Below are 24,079 nucleotides of genomic sequence, written 5' to 3'. Positions count from 1 at the left end.
ACAGGATGTTGAAAATACAGAGTATATCTTCTTATTAGTGCAACGGTGAAAATCAAAACACCGAGGTGATCTCTTGATGCCTCCACTCTACAGTCTGCAAAAGTGCTCATGGAAGCCAATTTGGCTGACACATGATGTGAGTGTTTGTGAATCTGTGGCAACTACGGCAACAACAATCACAGCCGAGCTCGTGTGGAAGGCAACATAATGATGTTCTGATTCTTCAGTATGCATTTTGAAGATAAGATAAGATAGACTTTATTAATCCCACACCGGGGAAATTCACTCATTACAGCGACTCAAGAGACGAGAAGAAAAGGAAAAAAGTGATTGAGTGACATGAAACGAGATAAAAACACGACAAAAAATACAAATAAGAAAATAGTATAAAGGCTATATGGACCAAACTGAAACATACCAGCCTTACACATCATCTTTATAGAAAAAACTTGACACCCATGTCCACATTTGATCTTATACCAACTCATTTTATCTGAATCCACGCTTCATACTTCAGCAACCTCTATAACAATCTATTTCTCCAACAAAATGGGGATGTTTTTCTATTATTCTTTTCTCTATCCTGAGTTATATGTTACCTAAACGTCCCTTTTCTTTCTTTTAAATCAGGTTCTTTTGTTTTACACACTTGAAAAATCTGGGTGGTCGGACACCAAGTGGATGTCATCACTCTCCTCCCTGTGTGAAATTGGAAAATGTGATGGCACACGGTGTAATTTAGGTGCAGTTGCTGTGCAGCCAGCCAACTCTAAGACATCCCAGAATAGCACTGATTTACGGACTTCAAAAAGTTTTCTGCCATTTTCTTGTGCTGACTTGTGCTAACCCTTCGTATTCCCTGTAGCGTCTATGTGGCCCGGCTTCAGACCCCACACTGGGATTTTTTTGCTCGATTACACCTTTATAAGGAATTGGCAGGGAGCAGATGGAACAGTAAAAAAAAAAAGAAGAAATACGACATACAGCCTTGAGGAGAAAGATAAAAGTGAGGAAAAACAGCCCCACAAACCAGCCTGGGATGACTTTTGTGACTGACAGCAGAAAAAGGAGCTAAATCTCATCATATTTGTCATCATGTTCATTTCAACACGAGCTGCACTCGTGGTTTCATTGCCTCGTTTTCTCAGCTGCTGCCACTCTTTGTGGGTTTGAAATCCCTTGTGAGAGGAGTGAGAATATTAATGGGACTTCCACTGACTCTAGAAGTTTAGCCAGGGCCAGCGACTGGGGAAGACTTAACCAGACTGACAGTTCACAAGGATGAAAGCCATTTCTGTGAAAGATTTAAGTCAAGGGATCGTTTAAGGGAAGGTGCTTAAAACGGATCTGAAAAGAGCCTGCGGGGGTCAAGAGGAAGGTCAATTTTTTAAGGGTTGGCATTTAAGTGGATTAGAGCGACTTATTGGATGCTCAGAAAAAAATAAAATCCATACGGCCACAAAAGCACTGCAGTGGCAGGAGGGAGACTGTACCACTGTGGTAAATGAGAGCAGACATGAGAACAAGGGCTGCCTTAGGCCTTGTGATTTACAAACAGTCAGGAATCGGGGCTCACGGTTGCTTTGATGGTGCGAGTGTTCTGGGATGTGAAAAATCATTAATGTCTAGCTATCTTTTGAGGACAGATGGTTGTTCTACCCCGGTGGTCTGGGGCTTGTACAGCGGGACAGATGTTTTGTTTCTGTGTTATAATGTTTTTACAGCTTCACGTTTCCCCTGCAGAGCACAAATCAATAACTACATTTTGTGCAGTGCTATTCTTCACAAAGCAGCTGCAAAATATATCTCCCCAGATGTCCAACACAAGGGCTCCTTCATCATCACTTCAGAGTTTGACTCAAACTTTACTTTACATACTGCGACTTGGGTGTGTGCCATAATACCAGTCTAATTCTTAATATGATGAAAAAAAAAAAAAAGAAGCATTTTCTGACAATGGCAACAATCTGTCTTGTTGTAATGATGACGTCAAAGTAATATGCAGAACAACAGCTGACATTACTGAAAGCAAATTGCTACTGGCTCCATGGCGGAGTTAAGTACCACAAAGGGGAGCGACTCCAGCAGTGGGGAATCAGTGGCATCCTTCAGCCTGGGCGTCAAAGACTACAGCCCTGAATGTTAATGAACAGCCCTGACTTTCAGACCCTTTAGCAGAGTGACTGCAGTTAGTGGTTAGATGGTAAACACTGAGCAAGTTACAGCAGGACGAGTAGAGGACAAATGGCAGAACGCACAGTTGCAGGTGGAAAAAACAACTCAGTCTTTTAAGTTTTAAGAGGTAAGAAGTTAGCCTATGTAGTAACTTTTGTCTTATTTTGATGTAATTTCTATGTTCTTGAAATGAATAAAATATTTTTCAGTATTTTGTCATACCATAAGAAGATCAGAATTGTAAAAAATATGGAAAAATACTGAAATATTGTCATAGTATTTTAAGGTCATATTGGCCATTCTTAATTACAACCATAGACTGTATAAAATTACTCGATATAGTCACTGTGAAGTCACCAGTTGGTTCGGGATTGAAGACTTGAGTTTGGCATTTTGATCGTCATCATCTTGGATTTTTGGAGCCAGAAGTGACCATATTTGGACAAGAGGCTGGAGCTGTGGAGGAGCGAGGGGTGGATCTGACTGAGAGCCCGAGATGACACTTTGCAGACAACCTGTCACTCTAAGCAGCTTTAGAGGGCAAAATTGTTTTTTGTACTGGGCTGTAAGGATGTTTATTTCTGCTGGAAAGCTGGGCATTTTAACATGGGGGTCCATGGGGACTAACTCGCCTCTGGAACTAGCCTCAAGTGGCCATGCACTTCTTTGTTGGCTTAATTTTTAAGCCCCACAGGATGCCGCTCAACTGCAACTGATGATAGTTAAAAAAAAATCTAGGAAAGGTTAAATTTTAAGCACTTCTTTTTTCTTAAATCTCACCTGGATGTTCACTCTCTCGATGACACAGGAGATGACATGGAGCACCTGCATTTTAGTGTCGCACTCTGTCACCTGCTGCAATAGCTGGAAGAGCAGCCCGAAGATCGACTCTAGGTACTAAAGAAAAAGACAAGAATTTAAGAGTTAGAAAAAGAGGAAGTATGGAGCTGAAAATAATTATTTATTCATTGATTATTAGGGGTGTCAGTTTTCCAAATCCTTGATTTAATTTGACTTTCGATTCAAAGGTCACAATTTGATTCAATTGTCAATTATTTTTAAAAGAGATAAGCTTCAATGTATCAAATGTGATAAAAGTACCATATATTTTGAACCGTACCATTCAATGGCTATAGAGTCAATATTAATCAATTTCTTTAAAATGTAATAACCCTTTTCCAAAATGCTGCCACACTATTGACTTCAGTGAAGCAGGAGCATTTTCTAGTTTTATTGTTATGTTTTATCTATCCCTGACTCTGGCAGTGGTCATGGTGTGTGAAGAGGTGCAGCTGCAAGTGACGCTGTGTTGTTATTTTACCTTCAAACACATGGAAGTGGGCGGGAAAGAGTCACACAATCCTGCTTTTGATGTCAATGACTTAACTCAAAGACTCATTTCAATTGATTTTCTACAACATCGTGACACCCCTATTGATTTTTGTGAAATTCCTATTCTACTCATCACTGATTCAAAAGCATAAACAGTAAACAGATGTACTCACTGGAAGGAACTGCTCTGTCCGGAACTCGAAGTCATCAACAGGTGGTCATGAGTTAAGGATGAAATCAAACTGCTAAGGTTAGGAATGCAACATCTACATTTGCTTCAGCATACCTAAGGACTAATAATGTGCCATCAGATACAGTTAAGCACTGCAAACATACTAAGTAAAGTATGATCAAATTTATCTGTTGTAAAAATGACAGCCAGAAAAATAATCAAGAAACAGAAAGGATATTGAGCTTCAGGGTTGTAGCTGTCTCAATCCGCACCTGTAAGAAAAACAAGATTAAATTAAAATACAGTTCATTTAAAAAGCATTTGAGAAATTAGGCTTCTATCAGTGTATCTGGATTGTTACTCAAAGCTGCAGAGAGAGGAGACGAATGAGTTGGTGGTGAACTTATAGAGCAAAAGAAATGTAGACACACATATACACGAACAGGACATTGCAGCACATGCAGCGATACAGCCAAAACGCGAAAACTATAATTACATTTTCGTTTAATGGCCGCCTCAGAAAGACCACAAGGTGTTCTCACTATAGCAAAGGCTTTTAATAACTGAACACTGGAGGAGTGTGCCCCAGCTGCACCTGCAGCAAGTTAGCTAAGTACAGGCTGTCCATTGTTATAAAAAGGAGGCAGCACCTCCACCGTTATAGACTCTAGCAGTGTAATCTAGCCGTGTCACAGAGATGGAGGTGGAAATGTCCACCAGGGAGAAAGTCGTCGGATGGAGGAGAGATTAAAGAAGGTAAACGAGTGAAGAAAAAGGCGAGGGACTGGGAACTCAATTACAGCCGGTCCTTGCTCTCAACAATTTCACTATGCATTTAAAGTACAGAAGTCATCTATTGTTGGATATATGAGGGCAAGTGTGTGTATGTGTGTGTGTGTGCGTGTGTGTATGTTTATGTGGCAGACAGGCTTTATCAGCACTATCCAAACTATTGAAGGCCTTTGCAAAGCTTTGTAATGCAATTTTACTCCAAATACCTTCAGGTGTATTTGTTATATTTAATCTCAAGAAAGCACACCAGACAATTCAGTCGAGGCACAGGACGACATAATTGTTGTTTATATTAAATGATTTCAGCGGCAATTCCAGAGACTCATGTGATCCGATGTGATATCAGACAAAACTAACATGAAGGTGGACTGTTGTTGCCAGCTTGTTGCACTTGTGTGTGCACTGCCTTGCACTAAAAAACAAAAAAGTGGAAGGGAAAAACATGTTGATATAGTCACAGCTAAGAAAAAAAGTGTTATCAATAGTCTTAAATGTGTTGGTGATTCTTCCCTGTCGCCTCGCTTCCATAGGCATTTGTAGGTTTCTGCTAAATATTCCTTCACTGTTTCTTTCACAGGCGGCACAGTGCATTGTCGCCTCACAGCAAGAGGTTTCCAGGTTCGAACCCTGGGGTAGGGGAGCCCTACTGAGCGGAGTTTGCATGTTCTCGGCTTCCTCCCACAGTCTTAAGACATGCAGGTTAGATTTGGTGACTCTAAATTGCCCGCAGGTGTCAATGTGTGGGTTTAACCCGCCTCTCGCCCAATGTCAGCTGGGACAGGCTCCAGCACACCCGCGACCCCTAACAGGATAAGCGGTTACGGAAAATGTATGAATGTTTCTTTCACACCACAGGATTTCAGTCATAAATGTTAAATATATTTCATATTCCTGATTTGAAATCTGGGAGACTCTGATCAAATCAGTAACATTAAAATTAGGTCTGTAAACACCAGACAAATGAACTGTTCAGACCAGCCTCTAATCAGAAACACCCATGCAATTGCTGGGAGGGGATCTGACCCAAAATCTATTGATTTATCCTCAAGTGTGGCGCCAGCATAACACAACTACCTTATTTCCCAAGTCTTGTTACCCATAACCTGATCTATCCAATGGTTGTTTTAAGTTCACTTATTTTTGTTTATTTTGCTTGCAACAAGACTAAAGACATAAGAGAAAGGTTTGAGAGCTGTCTCTTGGGTATTCTGTTATAGTTTATAAGCTATAAATAACTGTAGTTTAACAGTGTTTTTTTTTCATCAATTCATTCATTTGTTCCTTTATGTAATGAACAAAGGACTTGGCATAAAAAAAGCTATTTGTTGTTTAAACTATTCCCCAATTAGCTGCACAGCACAATCCATTCTACTGTAAATAATACTGCTCGAAAAATAAATGACATCAAGCCTTGTTTTCTCTACATGCAGACTTTCACATCTATTAGACTATGGATTATAATTACGTTAGTTTGGAAGACATTATATATTTGAAAGAAGAAAATGTGTTTGTTAAATATTTAATTTTCCAGTTCATAAATCCTTAATAGATCCATATTTGTGGTTTGGTCTCTCAAAAACACACAAACTCTCTCCATTTAAGTGGTTGAAAGTTCTCTTTTCACACACTCTGCTTTTCACACTTTTAATGCCAATCAGTTCACTTCAAAGGCAAGTCAGCTTTCTTAAAGTTACTTATTTGGCACCGTGCTTATATTTTTGCGCATCAAACCAAAGCGTAAGCTCAGTAGTATCACACTTCACTAGCTGGTGCATTTTTATCAAATTCAAAGAGACCGATTTGAGCAGCGAGCTTTTAAAAACACCTCAAACAAAAACAACTTCCACATCTTTAGCGAACAACCTGTCGCTGTTGCAGAGGACGATTACAGCAAAGTTACTGATCTCAGCTTTAAAATGCATCATGACATTAATACTTTTTATGACTAATATCTATCTAATAACTACTAATGACTAACAACATCATTGATTTACCCTGTAGTGACTCAGTTGTAGGAGCCGCACACCAGAAGTAAAGACACATACACTTTTCCATGGAACACAGCATGAAATGAAGTCATTAAAAACACATTTACATGCATGAAATTATTTGCATAATCCATACATAATGATATTTAAATCTGTGTAACTCTTTGGATTGAACATTTAACAGGCTACGGGTTTGATAATGACGTCTAAACAAGACAAAGTTTCGTCTTGTCTCTAACAAGAACAGCATGGCAGAAAATTGCCATTTCATTCGGAGAGAAATGTAAGCCTACTGTATGTCAGTGTGAATCTATCAGAGGGATTTAAAGTGACAAACTGGCTTAATTATCCACCATTTATAAGATAACAGTTATCCTATGTCCAAATATGAAGATGGCAAAGACTGCTGTAAAACGTGCATTCAAGAAATTAAACTGCTTAAAGTTGATCTGACACACAGTTGGATTTAGAGATGTACAAATTTCCCCCCTGTGTTTGCAAGATCATAAAATACAGAATAATGTTTTAATAATGCCGCATACATTAACAAGGAACAAAAGGAGTTCGCTGATGAACAAGGCCCATCAGTTGCCATCAGCACCGGCCTTGTTGGCAATTCAAACACTAATGAGAGAAACTGCATTTCAATTCTACAGCAAAGCCTGAAGATAATAGATTGCTTGATGAAATATTTGGATGGGTCGAATAAACATACGCACACACACATGCATGCACACATGACATCTGACAATAATTCAGTCAAAACCTCACATCATTATTCACCCTCAAACAGTCTTTGAGGGATTTCTAAAAAACAGGAGGTTCAAGCTGAATGTAAACGTGATTAAAAGTGTTATCAGTGAAGATCACACTCAACAACCTCACTGAATCAAAACAGGCCAAATAAAAGCTTCAACGTGGCAACTACTCATTAAAGAAGTATCTCACTGCTGGAAAGATGGTCTCTGCATAAAACGGGGGTGTGTATGCAGCAGAAACATGCAAATACTTTTGAAATCGGTGCTATATGACCAGAGAAGACAGAAGAAAATAGCTGCGGCTTTTGTCTTTGCTCAAGAGGAAGAAAAACTACAACTACCAGAATGCACTGTGCCACACCGGACCAATAAAAGCTCCCACTGGTGGGTGACGAAATGCTTTACCCGTCCAGAAACAATATGGCTGCCAACTGGTAACAAATAATCTTGTATAACAGCTAAACAGTGTCCTAAAATATGTTTTTGAAAACATTCTAGATGTGAAATAGGCAAAACAGTTTCAGAACCTTGGTTTATATTTGATCAGTACTGCCTAGTTTTACCATTCAATCTGAGTTTGAGATGAAGAGAGAGGCATCTTTCTCTCTTGATCCACTTCTAAACTCCTTAGCCCGGTTTCCACCGAGCATTACGGTACGGTACGGTACAGTTTAGTTCGGTACGCTTTTTTCCCCATTTCCACAGTGAAAAGTTGTGGATGGCACCAATGGAACGGTTCCATACCATTCCCATTTTTGGTCCCCCCTCTGTTGGGGTACCTAGCACACAGATCTGGTACTAAAAGGTGGAGCTGTGAACACTGCAGTCTGTTGATTGGTCAATAGAGGACGGTAACTCTGCTCAGGGCTGAGCTGTGGCTGGCTTTAAGGCTCATGTAACCACTGTTCATACTGTTTTATTAGAAGACTATAACTATAAAATGAAAGGAAGCTTTGCTGCCTCTTGCAGCAGCTGTAGTCTGAGAAAAAAATAACTCAATTCCCTGGGTCGACTGCCGGTGTCTTTAAAGGTGAAACGTTAACTTGTAATGTTACTCAATGCATGAGTTGACATGAGTACCATGTCTGAAGGGTTACTCATGGGTCCAAAGGTACCATACTGAAAGTGTTTGGTGGAAACAGGGCTTTTGTGTCCTAATGTGGATGTACAATCTGCAGTTCGAGCAACAGCCCCAGAGATGAGCAGGGAGATATGGGCACAAGTAAGATGGAAGGAAGTACTAGACTTTATTTTGTACTGTGATGTGATTTTGTGCTGCTGAACATGAACCTGCTCAAAACCAGTTTTTAACTGTCAGTCCACTTTTAACTGTAGCACACCTATTGCTACTTTTATTCATTTCCTGTATAAATAAATAAATGGAATGTAAAGTGTACTGTAGTTCATTTACACATATTATAAACCAAGGTGGTTGAAACATTATCCCCCTAAAATGCAACACCAGATCCCCCAAACTGGTACATATATCCTTTTGCAATTTACTGTCTTATGTTCAGCCAAACAGCATGCATGTAAACACAAATGCACTCTCTTCCTTTAGAAAAAAAAGAATCAACCAGTGCTCCACTGATGAACAAATGACAATTATTACCTGGATTTTAGATAAATTTAACACCGATGGTATCAGCTAAATCAGCCCGGGAGTGGGTCAAAGTTTCATTGTGGCCTCAAACCACAAACACAAAAGAGAAAGCAATAAACAGGTATTATCTGGTAATGAGAATTAGAGCAGATAAACAACAATACTCTGTACATACTGTAAATGCAGCTGGTTTATCACTAAGTGGAAATAGAGAGCCATCTAATACTAAGCTTGCTCCAAGACAAAGAAATGAATCATGATTAGTGTTTGGGATTTAGTGGTCTCAGGTAATTTAACTACAAAATTAATCATTACACACAGACTGTAAAAGAACATTTATGTCTGGCATGGGGAGAACAACCACCTGATGCAATTTGGGTATGGAAGAAAAATTCTGATCTTAGAAAACCCATTACAGTTCACTCCAACTCCAGAAACAGCCATGGGTCAGAGTAGTGGATTTACTGTACAGTAACTAAAAACACGATTGAGTGGGATTAATCATGGGGCATAAAATCCATATTTCGAATGCCTCAAAGCCTTCGTGCAGTCGAGGAAAAGTGAGCAGAAATGGGACGAACTTGACTGAAACGTCACAGCTTGATGTCGTCAAGGCTGTCATCACAGCAAATTCTCAAAATTATCATTACCTCCCACTGGGAATGCAAATCGTCTGAAAACAGAAGGAGTTAAACTTGACACCAAGATTATTTTTAGCCTTTACTCGGAATCTGTGAGTAAAAATCAGAGAATGCAGCTGTTAGAGAGGAGAGGAGAATGTATCGCAGGAAATGAGGAGAGAAAAACTGGCACAAAAGAAGGCTGCAAGCAACTGGCATCTGTGATCTACCATTCAGCTCATGAACGTCACTGATGGATGCCAATACACTGTTTCACATCCAGAGCTCCCAAGATCTGTATTTATCATTGATATCAACATTGCTCAGAAGCACAACAAATACAGCAACTCAACCGCCAATATGAATGTTGGAATTGTACTGAGCTACAAACCAAGAATATGTTAGATTTGTAGGTTTCATATAAAGCAGATATGTTGAAACTTTATCTTTCTTTACGATTACATTACAATTTCATGTTGTGACTGCTATGGCTATCAGGTTTAGATACAACAACCATTTGATCAGGTTCGGAAAACGTGTTTTGGTATAAAATAAAGTGCATTAAATAAGCATGTAAAATTAGTTGATGATAAAGAAAAAAGTCTAAATTACACCATTTCCATTTAACAACAAATGTAGAAACTGTTTTTTATCACATAACATCTGGACTGCACTTGCAATTCATCATCAGCCTCCCTAAACAAGCCCTTACTGGACTTCAATTAACACAAAATGCTGCCAACTCCTCAGGAAAAAAGAGCATAATACAATTATTTCATCCACTTAACATTTAATTTGAAAATTTCACTAATCATATTTAAGGCACAGGCTTGTCTAACAGTTATATTACCCAGCTCATAACTCCCTACAAGCCTATTTGTGCTCAAGGCGGTCGGGCCAGACGCCTAAATCTAATTTAAGTACTCAAGGTGACTGTGTAGTAATTCAGGTGTCAAACTCTCAAATGATCTTCCTGGAGATATCTGATTAGTATCTTTAATAACATGTTTTAAATCTGTTTAATATCACTGAGGTATAAGAGAAATATTGTAACAGACTTATCTTTCCTCTAAAAAAAATGTAAAAGCCTGCCTGAACAAATTGGAACTTTCTTATATGTGGCTTGGGAATGTGAAAAAGTGTAGCAATTTTGGGTTAGAACGACTACAGTGATATCTGACACAATTGGTCACCAAATCTCTATAGACCCAGCTGTTCTTTATGATGACTCTGAACTAAACTTGTTTGAAAAACAGAGGGAAATCTGGCTTGTTGGCTCTACTGCAACAAAGAAAATGATTGTCCAACACTGGCTCCACCTCACTCCCTCAGTACTTATCAGTGGTTGGCGTACTTTCGTGATATAGTGATGCTTGAACTATCCACAGCAAGGATCAACAAAGCAAAGTCCTCAACTCTCAGCCTTTGGAAAGATGCATCATCGCAGATTTCCGACCTAATGATCTCAGTCAGTACGTTTACATGCACGCAGTAGTCGAGCTAAGCTCATCAGTCAAGTCGGACTTCCCGTCTTGTCAGAGTATACATGCAGAAGAGAAAATCGAATTTCTGACCAAGTACGTCTGACTCTGCCTCGGCGCTGTGTCATATTTATTATAGTGCGTATTGAACTAGTTCCAGTTGACTGGAAGGGGAAGCTAACGACGAATGAAGATGGCGGAGATGGATGTTGCTATGGCTCTGTATGTTTCGTACATGCTTTACGTGTTAATTATATTACAAATGCAGTCCACCGTGACTCCTTTGGTTGCCGTGTTGTCTCAAGGAAGACGTCACAAAACTGCTGCTACGTCAACTCCTTCTTTCGGGTGAAAGCCCGCGAAAGAAAGAGTGGTGCATGCGCAGAACACCAAGTCCCACTCCAGTCGAACTAAGTGGATTTTCAATCGAATTATCTGGGCGTGTTAGTCGAGCTACGGATAGTCCAATTTCAGTCGGACTAAGCTGTTTACATGCATTTAAAAGTTTAAAAGTCTCAAACTGCAGGTAAAAGTACCGAGTGTCTCGACAACCAGTGCTCCAGTAGTCAGGTGTGAGATGTTTATTTGAATAGACACCATAAGGGGTGGGGGGTACAGGAGTGTTCATAAAGGCATTTTGTGGGTGGTTTTTGTTGAGTGGGAATGTGTATTGAGGGTTTGAGAGGGAATGTTCATGCCATTTTTTACCTTGTCTGTACCTTTAACATACCTGAACTGAATAAATGGTGTTAGTAAAAAGTGCAGAAATTTACAGCAGAAATTTAAAAAAATAAGGAAAAACACTGGACAGGCACATGAAAGGTCAGGCAAGATGCCACAGCGTCAGGAACTGGTGTTTCCTCTTCCACCAAAAAAGCACATCCTTATTAAATAAGACAGTTGAGAAGTGCCGTTTCTAGGAAATCAAAGTTACCGCTTTTAGTTCAAACAACTTTCTGACATTAACTTATTTCATCACGGGCACCTAATCTGAAACCCATTTGGCCCACCAGCAGTCTAATGATCACTTTGATAAAACTATAACTCTACTCACTCTTCAGTTTTTTCAACATTATTGAGGCTATTAGTATTTCTGCCACCCTCGTCATTACTTACACTCTTTCAATATTAAAGCGTGGCAGCTTCATGCTTACGAGGCCCAGCGGACGCATGCTTACAGGAGCGAATCAATAAATGTCTCACGTCAACGTTTTTTCAATGAAGTACACAAACTGAAATGTCAGAGATAAATATAACTGTTATCCTACATGATTCACTTTCCATCTGAACCATAAGGAGTGCAGAATAGCAACAAATATCGATAACCAGTTGGACTGATTGATGGACGGTAGTTTTCTCCATTAGCCCATTAAAAGTTTATGATCAATAATTAATTCTGCCCCGGAGGCTCTAATTGGCCCGGCCGATATTGATCAGGAACCACAGCGTGATTGGTGAGCTGCTCAGTGGTGTAACAGCAAGCTTGTGTGAAGAAAGACCTTTTAAACCCTCAGAGCCATTACTCTCCTCATAAAACTTTAATCAATTCAAATGTATGGCACTACATTAAAAAAAAGACTATAATATTTTATATAATATTCATATTTAAATTATAACTTTGCTTGACTGGTTAAGCAGATATGATATGGTAATGTAACACCAATGTAAAATGTAATTCTTTCTATCTCCTTATCCATGAGGCTTCACTGGGGGATAAAATGATGGTGAAATGGAAAACCCAATAATACATGTAATTACCTACATTTAAATGTGACTAAAAATAAAATGAGATCCTGGGGACCTATGTGACATGTAAAGGGTGTATGGACATAACTGGCTAAATGTAGATAATGCTATATACACAAGTTTAATTTCACTGCAGCTGCCTGCTAATCATTTTACTTTGTCAGTCATCAATCAATTTACTATATCAGGCAGGACAAGACAATTGCCCTGTCCTGAGTGTGTTATTTACACACTAACATTACCCCTAACCTGGAATATTTCATTCTGGGTGCAAAGATGGTCATGCTGACTTGTCTGCGTACATGTGTTTCAACCATTCTCCAAGTGTTCTGAGGTAAAGCAGTGTTTGCCAGTCGCTGTTGTTTGTGTTCCACTACAATGTCGTACACCCCCGCCAGGGAATGGCCATTAACGTTCTTGAGCAGTAACTTTTGTTGGTAAATGTGAGACATTCAGTCTCGCAGACTACCCACTTCAATACATGACATACCCACTTTAGTATAAGGTGATGTTGGTTTGGTGTGTCTGGGTCTTAACCAAAAGCCCCTTTTCCACCAAGCAGTACCATTCAGTTCAGTTCAGTTCGGTGCACTTCTTTTTTTTCTCCACTGTGAAAAGTTGTGGATGGTACCAATGGAACCGTTCCGTATCGTCCCCATTTTTGGTCCCCCCTCTGTTGGGGTACCTAGGTAAAGGTGGAGCTGTGGACACTGCAGTCTGTTGATTGGTCAATAGCAGTTGGTCACTCTGCTCAGGGCTGAATTGTGGCTGGTTTTGAGGCTCATGTAACCACTGTTCATACTGTGGAGAGTTTTCTTGACTGTAACTATAAAATGAAAAGATGTTTTGCTGCCTCTCGCAGGAGCTGGAGAACTTAATTCACTGGTCCAACTGCTGGCGACTTTGAAGGTGGAACGTTAAGTTGTAATGTTACTCAATGCATGAGTTGAAGACATGACTCAATCAACATACCTTAAATTTCACTTTAACAACTTTGACCATTACTAGTTTCTATATAACATACACTTTTAGTAATCAGTGGATCTTCAAGTGTTCATATATATTAATTTTGGCCGGATTATGTGAACTGCATATATTCTAATCCTCACTCTGAGGAAAAAAAAGCATTGCAGAGCGTTGTTCCTGTGGGCTCTGGCAACACTAAACCCCTGAACTTGCCTTAGAAGGACTAAATGTTCAAATACGCTATTTTTAAATATCTTATCGAGAGAGACTGTCACTGCAGCCTGTTTGATTTTGTTCTGAAAATGCCGGCGTGCAACCTTATTCTGTGGACAACAAATGAGGTGCAGACTTCCATCTGTGTCAACGGTCATGAGGAAATACAGTGATTGACAACAACCCCACCCACAATAGGGCTGTCAACGAATATTCTAAATTCGAATTTGAAAAAAAAAATGGACCTTCGAATATGAAAATTGATATTCGATTGTGGAGAAAAAAAACCACCACCGCAGCTGTCCTCTTTGCGAGTGGGCGTTGGCATCAGACGCGCATTTCTCCACGCTGGTCAACAAGCGGTTCTGCTCCCAGCTGTTGTCTCCGTCACCCGGCTTGACACATTCGCTCGCAGCTCGCGCAGAAAATAGACCAGAGGCCGAAACGATCGCTGCAGGGCGCGAGCCAGTCACAGTCCGGCGCCTGAGGCTATTCGCATCGCTTCCGCGGGCGGTGTGGCCTGACGGGTCAGAGAGGGGGGCGAGCGAGAGGTCCGCGGCCGTTTATAACATAATGTTATAGATAATTTTTTTTATGTGTTTTAATGTGTAGGTATGTAAATGTTTTCAAAGACATTTATGTTGCAATAAAAATACCTACAAGTAGTTATGTTTCCTTGTATTAATACATATACAAGTATGTTTCCTTGTATTAGTTTGCCCTCTTGTGGACATAATGCAAAAAAAAATAAAATAAAATATTGAATGGTTCGAACCTATGAGTTATTTTTAGAAGGAATATTCAAATGTCATTTTTGAGCAATTTTGACAGCCCTAATCCACAATTAAGAGTATTGTTTGTGGTGAGAAACACTAGAGTCTAGGTACCAGGTCTGAAGGCTTACTATTGGTTCCAAAGGTACCATAATTAAAGTGTTTGGTGGAAATGGGGCAATAATGTGCCTGTAGTCGAAGATAAACCTACCTTGGTTGTCTTCACAACCAGACACAAGGAAGCGAGTTGACGACATTAAGCAGGGGACTGCTTTGATTGGTAAACCATGCAGGAAACTACAAAGATTGGTCAAAATTGCAGAAAAGTTCCAGGAATTGGTTAAATCTGCATTAATTTTTGCAATCGAAACATCCTTGGGCTGCTATAAAGCCGGAACAATGAAATGCAGGAGATGTAATCTGCCTCAGTTAATTGTTATCTATATTATATTATATATATTATATTAGACCTATCTATACTATTTAGTGTCTCCATGAGCGTTCTGTACCCTTAATTTTACATACAAAGTACATAAAATAGATGATGAATGATGCATGTCATATGTATGGACATGTAATTATCACTAAACAAATGTCACTAAGCTTCTGCTTCCATCTATCACAATATAATCAGATCAGTGTTTGCGTGGGCTCTGCCATACATGTATTATTATCTTAATTATATTATAATCTTAATTACATTATAATCACATTCTTTGCGTATTGCAACAAAGAGGAACACAAACAAACATCTAAAAGTTCCTCCACATAAAGATGGATTATTAAATAAGAGAGGCAATTAGACGCAGAGAAATTGAACCCAGTTACTCATAACGGTTCAATCTAATGGCGAGATTATGCTGAATTGCATTGTAAATAATGCATGGAATTTTTCACATTCCTTCCTATAATTCTGCTAAAAGAAAACACATCAATCAAGTGCATGGCTCATGAGGCAAGAAACCCAAGGATGGCGAAATGTAATTTGAATTGAGGATGACTAGGGCATAATAATAGCCACTTTTCCACAAATAGGATCACAAAGCAGTTTATCAAAGCCATGGCTGAATAAAAATGTTAATGAGTGAATGAAAGGTTTCACTTTTTAATCAATCTTAATCAAACTATTTAAAGTAATTACCTCTGTAAAAAAAAAAAAAAAATCTAAAATATTATGTTGAGAAATCAGATGGCAAAATCTTCCAGCAATCCCTGACTGACTGTGTTTAGCTTAGTTTGTAGAAAGTTGGCAGCATAAAGGCTGCGGTTCCGTGCTGTTAAACTGAGAACTGTGTTTGTGTGGCTGACTGTGCACTTTCATAAAGGGCCCATTTCATGCACAGAAAAATCAAATGTTTTCTGGGGAAGCTGCCACCCCAGTCATAATAAGCAGTTCACAATAAATAAATAAAAACACTGATGTTGTGTCTGTTGCTGCCTTACCACCAAATCAGGATCCTGCATGAGGCTCAGAATGACCTCGTAGAGTAAAGGTCGAAGGTCAGATTTGAACTTGACAGAGATCCACTGTCCTATTAGCCAGATGACTCGTCTGCGAATCAGCTTGTATCTGGAGAGGAGAGAAGGAAGGGGAGAGGAGTTAGCTCTGGTTGCAGAGATATACTTATAACAAACTTCTTCTCCGAACTATTCATCCATGTCATAATTTAAATAAATGAACCAGCTGGCTCTCTAATCTTATCTTCACAATGTAGCTACAGCACTTTATGGATCCATTAACAACAACCGGGCCAGCTACTAAAATGATGAAATTTGCTATTGCTTATGGCTCATCCTGAAATTGCTTTTATCATTTGCTTACATCTGGTTGAGACTGCAGTAGACTTTGTGCTCTGAGGGAGCGAGCTGTATCACTGTCCTTCAATTTCACATGTCCAACTTCAAGACTATGTCTAATTTAACCCACAATGGGTGTTCACATTTCCACGTGCATGTGTATGCCATATATTGGAGAGACCATGGTGAATTGACACATAAAACTGAATCAAAACATGAGCAAAAGGACAAACCCAGAAAAAGAGACAAGGTGAAGAAAGTGTTAAGAATGAGTGTGTTGTGTGTGTGTGTGTGTGTGTATTTGTTTGTATAAATCCATGCCAGCAAAGCCTAAGAGACATGGTGACCACTGACAGAAAAACTAAATAATGGAAATAGCCGAGTTCAAAAACTAGAATGATCAAAAATCCACTGGGGTTGAGTCGAGTGTGATATGAATTAAAATGCCCTGCACTGCTTGTTGGAAGCTAATGGTTTTTCAACAGTTGTATCAGGCAGACAAGAAGTGTCCCTCTGCATCTGCCCTTGTTCGTATCCGTGGGCCAGCTTGATAGAAATGAGCGGATGGAGGGATGAAGGAACTGAAAGACGGGAGGATGAAGGAAGGGGGGGATTGGGGGAAGACACTCTTGTTGGCTTCTTGTCAAATATCCACAGGGAGCTAGAGACCACAGTCTGGGCCACCAGCCAGAAGATACTAAACAACAGCATGACTCAGGACTTGAAGATGGAAAACAACACTGTGTGCGTGTGTCTGTGTGTGTATGGGTGTGCAAGGAAAGAGAAAAAGAGTTTGCTTGTATAATTAAGCACAAAAGCTTGTTTGTTTTGTTCATATAATTGGTGTAATTGATTTCCAAATAAATTTCAAATGAATGTTTGCCAAAGCATTTAGAAAACTAAAACGTAGCCCGAGATTACCATCACTAATAAGGCTGGATATTGTTGAGAAAATAAGATACCAATGCCAAAACCAGTACCCTTAAAGTGATTCTGATACCAATAGAGTACTTCATTTGATACCTTTTTTCCCTTGCTTATTCGATACCCATCATGTAAATGAAAGATTCAGTTGTGTAAATGCCACCAGACACCAAAGGCATGTGGTACAGTCATACTTTTCAACATTTTGGTGGCATCTCTGTGCTTGACTTCACCACACCAAAGATTGTACGGGTTGTACCTGCTGCAGTCGTGGGCCGAGCACACACCCGAGCGCGATTGCTGTGTTCACACCTGCCCAAAGAAACCGCACTTAGGGGGCAAACAAACTTGAGTTCGATTGAACCAAACCAAACAGGGCAGGTGTGAAAGCACCCTTAAAATACCAAATACTTATACTCAGCCCTATTCACTAACAACATTAAACATTAAAATGCCATTTGGACTTGACTTCTCATCATCTTAAAAGCACGAGATGGTGCTTAGTCACTCCTGGGTTAAACTGCTCAGAAGCAGTGGAGGGTGCAAGAGGAATAAACCGTCATCCAATTACTTCTAAAGGAAAACAAAGGCAGCCAGAACTATCTGATTTTCTACAAGCTTTTATGGAGGCAGCAACATATGGGATGGTTCCAACATGATAGACCGGGCAGCCGGGCACGGCAGTGCCAGTGGACAATGGGCACATTCCCAGAGCTCTCTCTGTGTTCAGATTCCAAACAACAGCTTGGCAACTAGCAAAACTGACACTCAGATAACAAGTCATTGACAACAGGAATAAATAATCACATTACAAGTGATTATCTGTGGTCAAACTAACACTCCAACAGAGTAAATCTACAAAACGCTTCCTCTTTTTGGTGTATCTTTTGGATGGATGGATGGATGGATGGATGGATGGATGGATGGATGGATGGATGGATGGATGAGCTGAGACAAGCTGCCGCCATAGTTAAGATTACAGAAAGGAGAAGACAAGTAAAGTTGGACATTTGCACAACAAAATAACAGCAGAGTTGCACATAAGGCTGTTAACTTTTAGCAAATATGTTTGCGAGTTCAGAATAACACAAAATAAATCCTAGCGATCATCAGCATTATTTCTGACATCATAATCCATATGCCAATTACTATTTATTCAACGCATCTGTTGAAATGACTAAAAGATTAGTTTCCCCAACTCTGCATGCCATATAAGAGAGTGGTATGCGTGTGCATGTCTGTGACTAACGAATACAAAATATCTTTTTCAGCTGCTGAGGGTACAGCTGGTAGAGTTTATTATTAGTGTGCAGGCAAAGTGGAAGAAAAGGATGGACAAGCAGATGGACAGGCAGGTTGACAGGGGTATTTGTCCGTCAGTCAAAGGTTAGGCATGACTCATTCACACTAAACCTGTTTCCTCCTCCAGAACTTCGCACAGCTGTCAGCAACCATGTTCCCCCAATTCTGGCAAACACATGGGAAATCCATGTGGACAAAATACAAACTGAATGAAAAGCAAAATGCCAGTTTCATATTATGCTTAAACAAATGGACACACTGCCCTAAAATGCCTTAATAGAAGAAAATGAACACTGTTTGTAGAGAACAAGTCTAGGGCCATTGTGTGATGCTTAGTGTATTTCATTTGTGTGTTTGCATGCATTAAAATGTAAATGGAATCTGGATGAGATAAGTTTAGGTACACATGTCTCAGACTGAGGATATGAAGAGTCTCTCACACAGTCTGAGCTTATATCCATGAGTAAATATTATTACCAGTGCATAAGTCATACTACTTTATGTATAAAAGCAACAAAAAATTGTTAAGAATAGGATTTATTCATCAGATCAAGGGTAGTGCAGACCTTGTGTAAACCTGCTGCTTAATTGACCACATAAGTATATCTATGTTGTTTCTACAACACTTCTGCACAGCCTTTTAGCTGCAGCACTGTGAGCAAGTGTCAGTATCCTCACTGGGACTTGAAATCTATTCGCTTAATGGTGTCAACACCAGGTGAAAGACCTGGTGAGTCACAATGGGAGCAGATACAAGAGAAACTGAGGTAAACAGAAATGCGCCGAAACAAGTACAGACCTTTTCATTGCTATTATGCTGCTGGGGCAACAGCTTTGTTCCCCATTTACTTCGTGCCAGCTACTGCATTAACAAACCTTCCAAGAGGAAATAGAAAGAGACCCATTCAGAAAGTTTATGTTGTCAAGTCTGACCAGGTCCATAAATGTAGCACCCCATTTAAACCTGGTTTCAAAATGTCCGTGTTTACACCTGTGACCTGCCTATCATGCGCCTTGGTTGAGCACTTGTGTTCAGATTTCATTACTGCCTCCATCACTTACACTAGAAGGTCAAAGGAGCCACACACACAGTTATTAGGTTCACACTGGCCAAGGCTATTAAATGAAGGCTCGGACACGGTCTTTAATGCCATGAGAGCTATGGGGTAAGACACATGCCCAATGTAACTGGAGCTGAGATGTTGGAGGGTTTCAGTAGACAGCGCTACAAATAAAGGATGGTGTCCCCTCAGGTGCCCTTTCCTATAGCTTCCTTGCATGTGCTGGACCTGAAAGAACTCTCTGGGTATGCTCGAAAGAATTGTGGCTGATAAACAATGGAACGTTCAAGAAGAAAGCATCTGTTATGCTCTTTTATTGAGGACCTGTTCAATAGTTGCAGAAGTGTTACTCTAACCCATCTCTTTATTTTTCAAATACGATATATTCTGACCCAAAGCTGACTGTGTACGCCTTAAACAAATCAATCATCCCCATGTTCTATGATCCTTTTGGCAAGTGCTGATCAGACTTTATATAATGCACCCCAACGATGTGATGCTTTGACTTCACCTCTTTGTGACCTTGTACCTCGTCAGTCACGTTTGCAGTTGTCAGTACAGCTGGAGATGTTGCTGTCAGCAGAATCCAACACGTCTTCTTCCATAGGGCAAGACGATAGACAGTCACTTGACACTTTGTCCAACTCTTTGAAAAATGGATTAGAGCATAACCCATAGAGCATTGATGCGCTGTCATCAAAGCATCAACCGCATCCTGCATTCATGACATATTTTCCATCCTTGTCATGGACACATTTTGCACTACAAAACATATGTGGTCAAAGGCACCACAGATCACCTCGGCAAGTTGTTTGAGTAATTGGATAAAAATGCGTTTTGGTGGTTGTTTACACTTGTATGTCCACTTGTGATCGATCCCCCGAGGTGCAAAAAACAAGTGTAAACAGGGTCTAAGAGGGAAGCCCCAACAATGTAGACATCAATCATTCAACATTAATGATCTGAAAAATTAATTGAGTCATGACCCTAGCTGTGTGAAATGTCTGAGTCATTCAGCTATCCAGCCTGGACATACAGGAGCAATAAAAGCCCAGCTCTGTGCTTCTTTCTGCTCACATTTTACCTGTGTGAACTCAATTATGTTTCGAGTATAAAGCCAAGAAAAATCCATCCACAGCGGCAAATATTAGCAATGAGAGGAAATTAAGTTTAAGATATCCAAAGCACAGCCATTTAAAAGCATCTATTGGTCACCCAGAAGAGGGACTGACTTTTTTAACAAAACTGCACACAAAAGGTCAAGTCACAAAAGGCAATGTAAAAATGCCAAAGTGTTTGACAGCCTTTTACTGTATTCTGGCAAAGTCTGACGGTAGAATGATGGAACACACTCTGCAGTTGACACAAAAAGCTCCTTGTGGCTATTCTGGGATGTTTGATATTTAGGGTGTGTGTGTGTGGCTATGTTCAAGTAGGAGTGTTTTGCATGTGTGTATGTGCGTAAATGTGCTCAAAAATGACTCGCTGTCATCTCTCTACTCTCGGACATGATGACTCATCACAGGTATGACAGCTGTTGTGGTTGAGGTGCAGAAGGGAGAGAAAGACCAACAGCAAGCCTGCGTGTCGATAAGTGTGCAAGTATGACTGTGCATACAGTATGTGTTTGAGTAGACAGTATGCCAAAAAGTGACAACCAACTTTTTTTAGGGAGCTTACTGGCGGCCTGAGGCTCATCCACAGGTGTAAGTCACACACAATAGTTCTGCTGACAGATATGATTATTAATATTTAGATTATTGCTGTTTGGTATGGAGTGACGCAGACAGACTTATACAGGGCTCAAATTTAAAATCAGTGAAACCTACAGGAGGCAAAATGACACTGTCAGAGCCTAGAAGGGAAAAGATTACCAAACCTGCAAGCAAATGAGTAAACATATGCACAGCTGCAGCTTTTACATGTACAGTACGGGATAATACCCCACAAGTTGTACGTTTCCTGACTGTAACGGATGACACAGAGGCTAAGAACTGCCTGACGTGACGCAGAGGTGATGTGCCTGTTTTTCAGTTACTTATACCGTATAAGTAATTCTGATCTCGGCTTTTAAATCATGAAAAATAGTTCCCTGAGCCAAAGAATGTCTGCCGTGTGCACTGCCAGGCAACACCTAGCTAAACAGCAAGGCATTCACACAGTTGGGTTCGGAGTGTTGAAATCCTGACAAGTTTTAAAATCAGGAGAGTAAGAGAAATTTAATGACTGCACTCAAATCCTCAACACACCCAACCTAAAAGAATACATAATATCGCTGCACTCTGCTATATCATATTAGTAAAACTGTCTGTTCTATGGAGATAACTCCCACTCGCACACAGACATGGCTGCCTCTCTCTCCTATTTACACACACTCACATACCTTAACTAGTTAGCTCTGTAAACTGTCTCTCTGTCCTCACGCTCTTACCTGGATCCTCTCCTAATCTATATATTATCTTTGCAGTTTTGGTGGCTTCATGGTGGGTCACAAGCTCTGGGTAGTGACCTAAAGGATGAGATCACGGATACAAGCGGCCGAAATGAGTTTCCTCCGTGCGGTAGCTGGGCTCTGCTTTAGAGATAGTGTGAGGAGCTCGGACATCCGGAGATAGCTCAGAGTAGAGCCGCTGCTCCTTCACGTCAAAAAGGGTCAGCTGAGTTGGTTCGGGCATCTGATCAGGATGCCTCCTGAGTGCCTACTGTAGGTGGTGTTTCGGCATGTCTAACTGGTGGGAGGCCCCGGGGCAGACCCAGAACACGCTGGAGGTATTATATATCTAGTCTGGTCTGGGAACGCCTTGGGGTCCCCCAGGAGGAGCTGGAAAGCGTTGCTGGGGAGAGGGACGTCTGGGTGCTTTGCTTGAGCTGCTGCCCCCACGACCCGGCCCCAGATAAGCAGATGAAAATGGATGGAATGGAGTTTTGGTGGCGTTCTGAATTCTTAATTTTTGGTGGCCATGGTGTAAAAAGTAGGTTACTTTTCACAGTCAATTAATCTGTCTATTATGTTTTCGATTAATCAATTACTTGTTTGCTCTATTCAATGTCAGATAATGCTGAAAAATATCAATCAGTGTTTCCTAAAGCTGAAGATAACATCCTCAAATGTCAAGATATTTTGTTTACTGTCACTGAGGAATAAAGGAACCACAAAATATTCAAATTTAAGAAGCTGAAATGAGAGATTTTCTTTTTTTTTCTTTAAAAAGTTACTTAAACCAATAAATTGATTATCAAATTAGTTGCCAATTAATTTAATAGTTAACAAATAAGTGATTAATCGCTGCAGCTCTATTTCAGAGATGAGCAAGAATGCGTTGATGTTGCTAAGAACTTAGTACCTTAACTAAACAGCATCGTCAAACACCATGTGAATCAGTCAAGTATGCCGTCTCTGCTCTTGAGGACAGGAGAAAGGACACCTGAACATCAACCAGTCTGTCAACACTGAAGCTCCACAGACAGCTTATGTCACGTAGTGCACCTGGCTCCCCATCTGGAGGAACATAAGTCCCTGTCATTGTCTCATGGGTTTTCTAAAATGGAGGTCTGCATGGGGCACGACGGCCTACAGGTTCAACAAGACCTTCGGCAGATGATGCTTCTCTTTCATTTTCTTTCTTTTTCGCCCCAGTGCTGCAGGCAGGCATGAACAGTCACGTTGTGATGCATGTCTGCAGTGCAGGCTGTACAGTCATTTGTTTGCATGCCATAACATTTCACACATGGCCGAAGATGCAACACTTTTGTGACATTTTTTAAATCATGAAACATAAATCATAACTGATATCTGATATCTAAGTCTAGAACTTTATTATAATGTGTAAAGAGTCTGTCAGTTAGAACCAACTTCATTACTGCTCCAGGCCGAGAGAATTAAAAAAAACAAAAAAAAACAACAGTAAATTTGACACCCTTGGTAATATCGCCTGATTGTTAATGGAGTTAGGTGAGCACTTGAAACAAAACAGTATCACAAAATGTCCCAGGAATTGATTCAGTACCAGAATCTAAATGATACCCTACCCTTGGGAAACAGCGTGGTGACTGACACAGACACACTGCAGGCTGAGAGGCTAGCAGGCAGCAGAAAATCCTGCAGATGTGCTAACAGGTGGGTGCAGACCTTTAGTCCGCACCCCAGAGACTGTTTGGACAACATTCATTTCGGTGGGCTAATGACACTCGTTTCTCCAGAGACAGGCTTTACTTGTCACTTTCTTTAGGTACATCTTCTGCTTCGCATACTGTTGCTAATATTTAGGATTGTTCTCAAGCTGTATAAAACACTCCAACAGCCAATGCCCAGAGGTCCAAGGAAGGCAGGCACTGCAGCGTGATCTGGGAATACACTGGTAACAGCAACAAATGTG

At 40.3% G+C, this 24,079-nt stretch overlaps 1 protein-coding gene across 1 annotated transcript in view; it reads right to left on the bottom strand.

Annotated features, from left to right (window-relative positions):
* ipo11 (importin 11) overlaps positions 1–24,079 on the bottom strand; it is a 189,367-nt gene that overhangs the window by 94,382 nt on the left and 70,906 nt on the right. The window contains exons 16-19 of the mRNA XM_050050741.1: positions 16,063–16,189; positions 3,918–3,951; positions 3,681–3,721; positions 2,956–3,072 (exon numbers count right to left, since the gene is read on the bottom strand). Coding sequence (XP_049906698.1) covers positions 2,956–3,072; positions 3,681–3,721; positions 3,918–3,951; positions 16,063–16,189 — 319 coding nt within the window. The remainder of the gene's footprint in view (positions 1–2,955; positions 3,073–3,680; positions 3,722–3,917; positions 3,952–16,062; positions 16,190–24,079) is intronic.

Source organism: Epinephelus moara, chromosome 8, assembly GCF_006386435.1.
Source record: "Epinephelus moara isolate mb chromosome 8, YSFRI_EMoa_1.0, whole genome shotgun sequence".
NCBI classification, from domain to species: Eukaryota; Metazoa; Chordata; class Actinopteri; order Perciformes; family Serranidae; genus Epinephelus; species Epinephelus moara.
The sequence above is the reverse complement of the archived record's forward strand: the minus strand, read 5'-3'. Positions and strand labels throughout refer to the sequence as shown.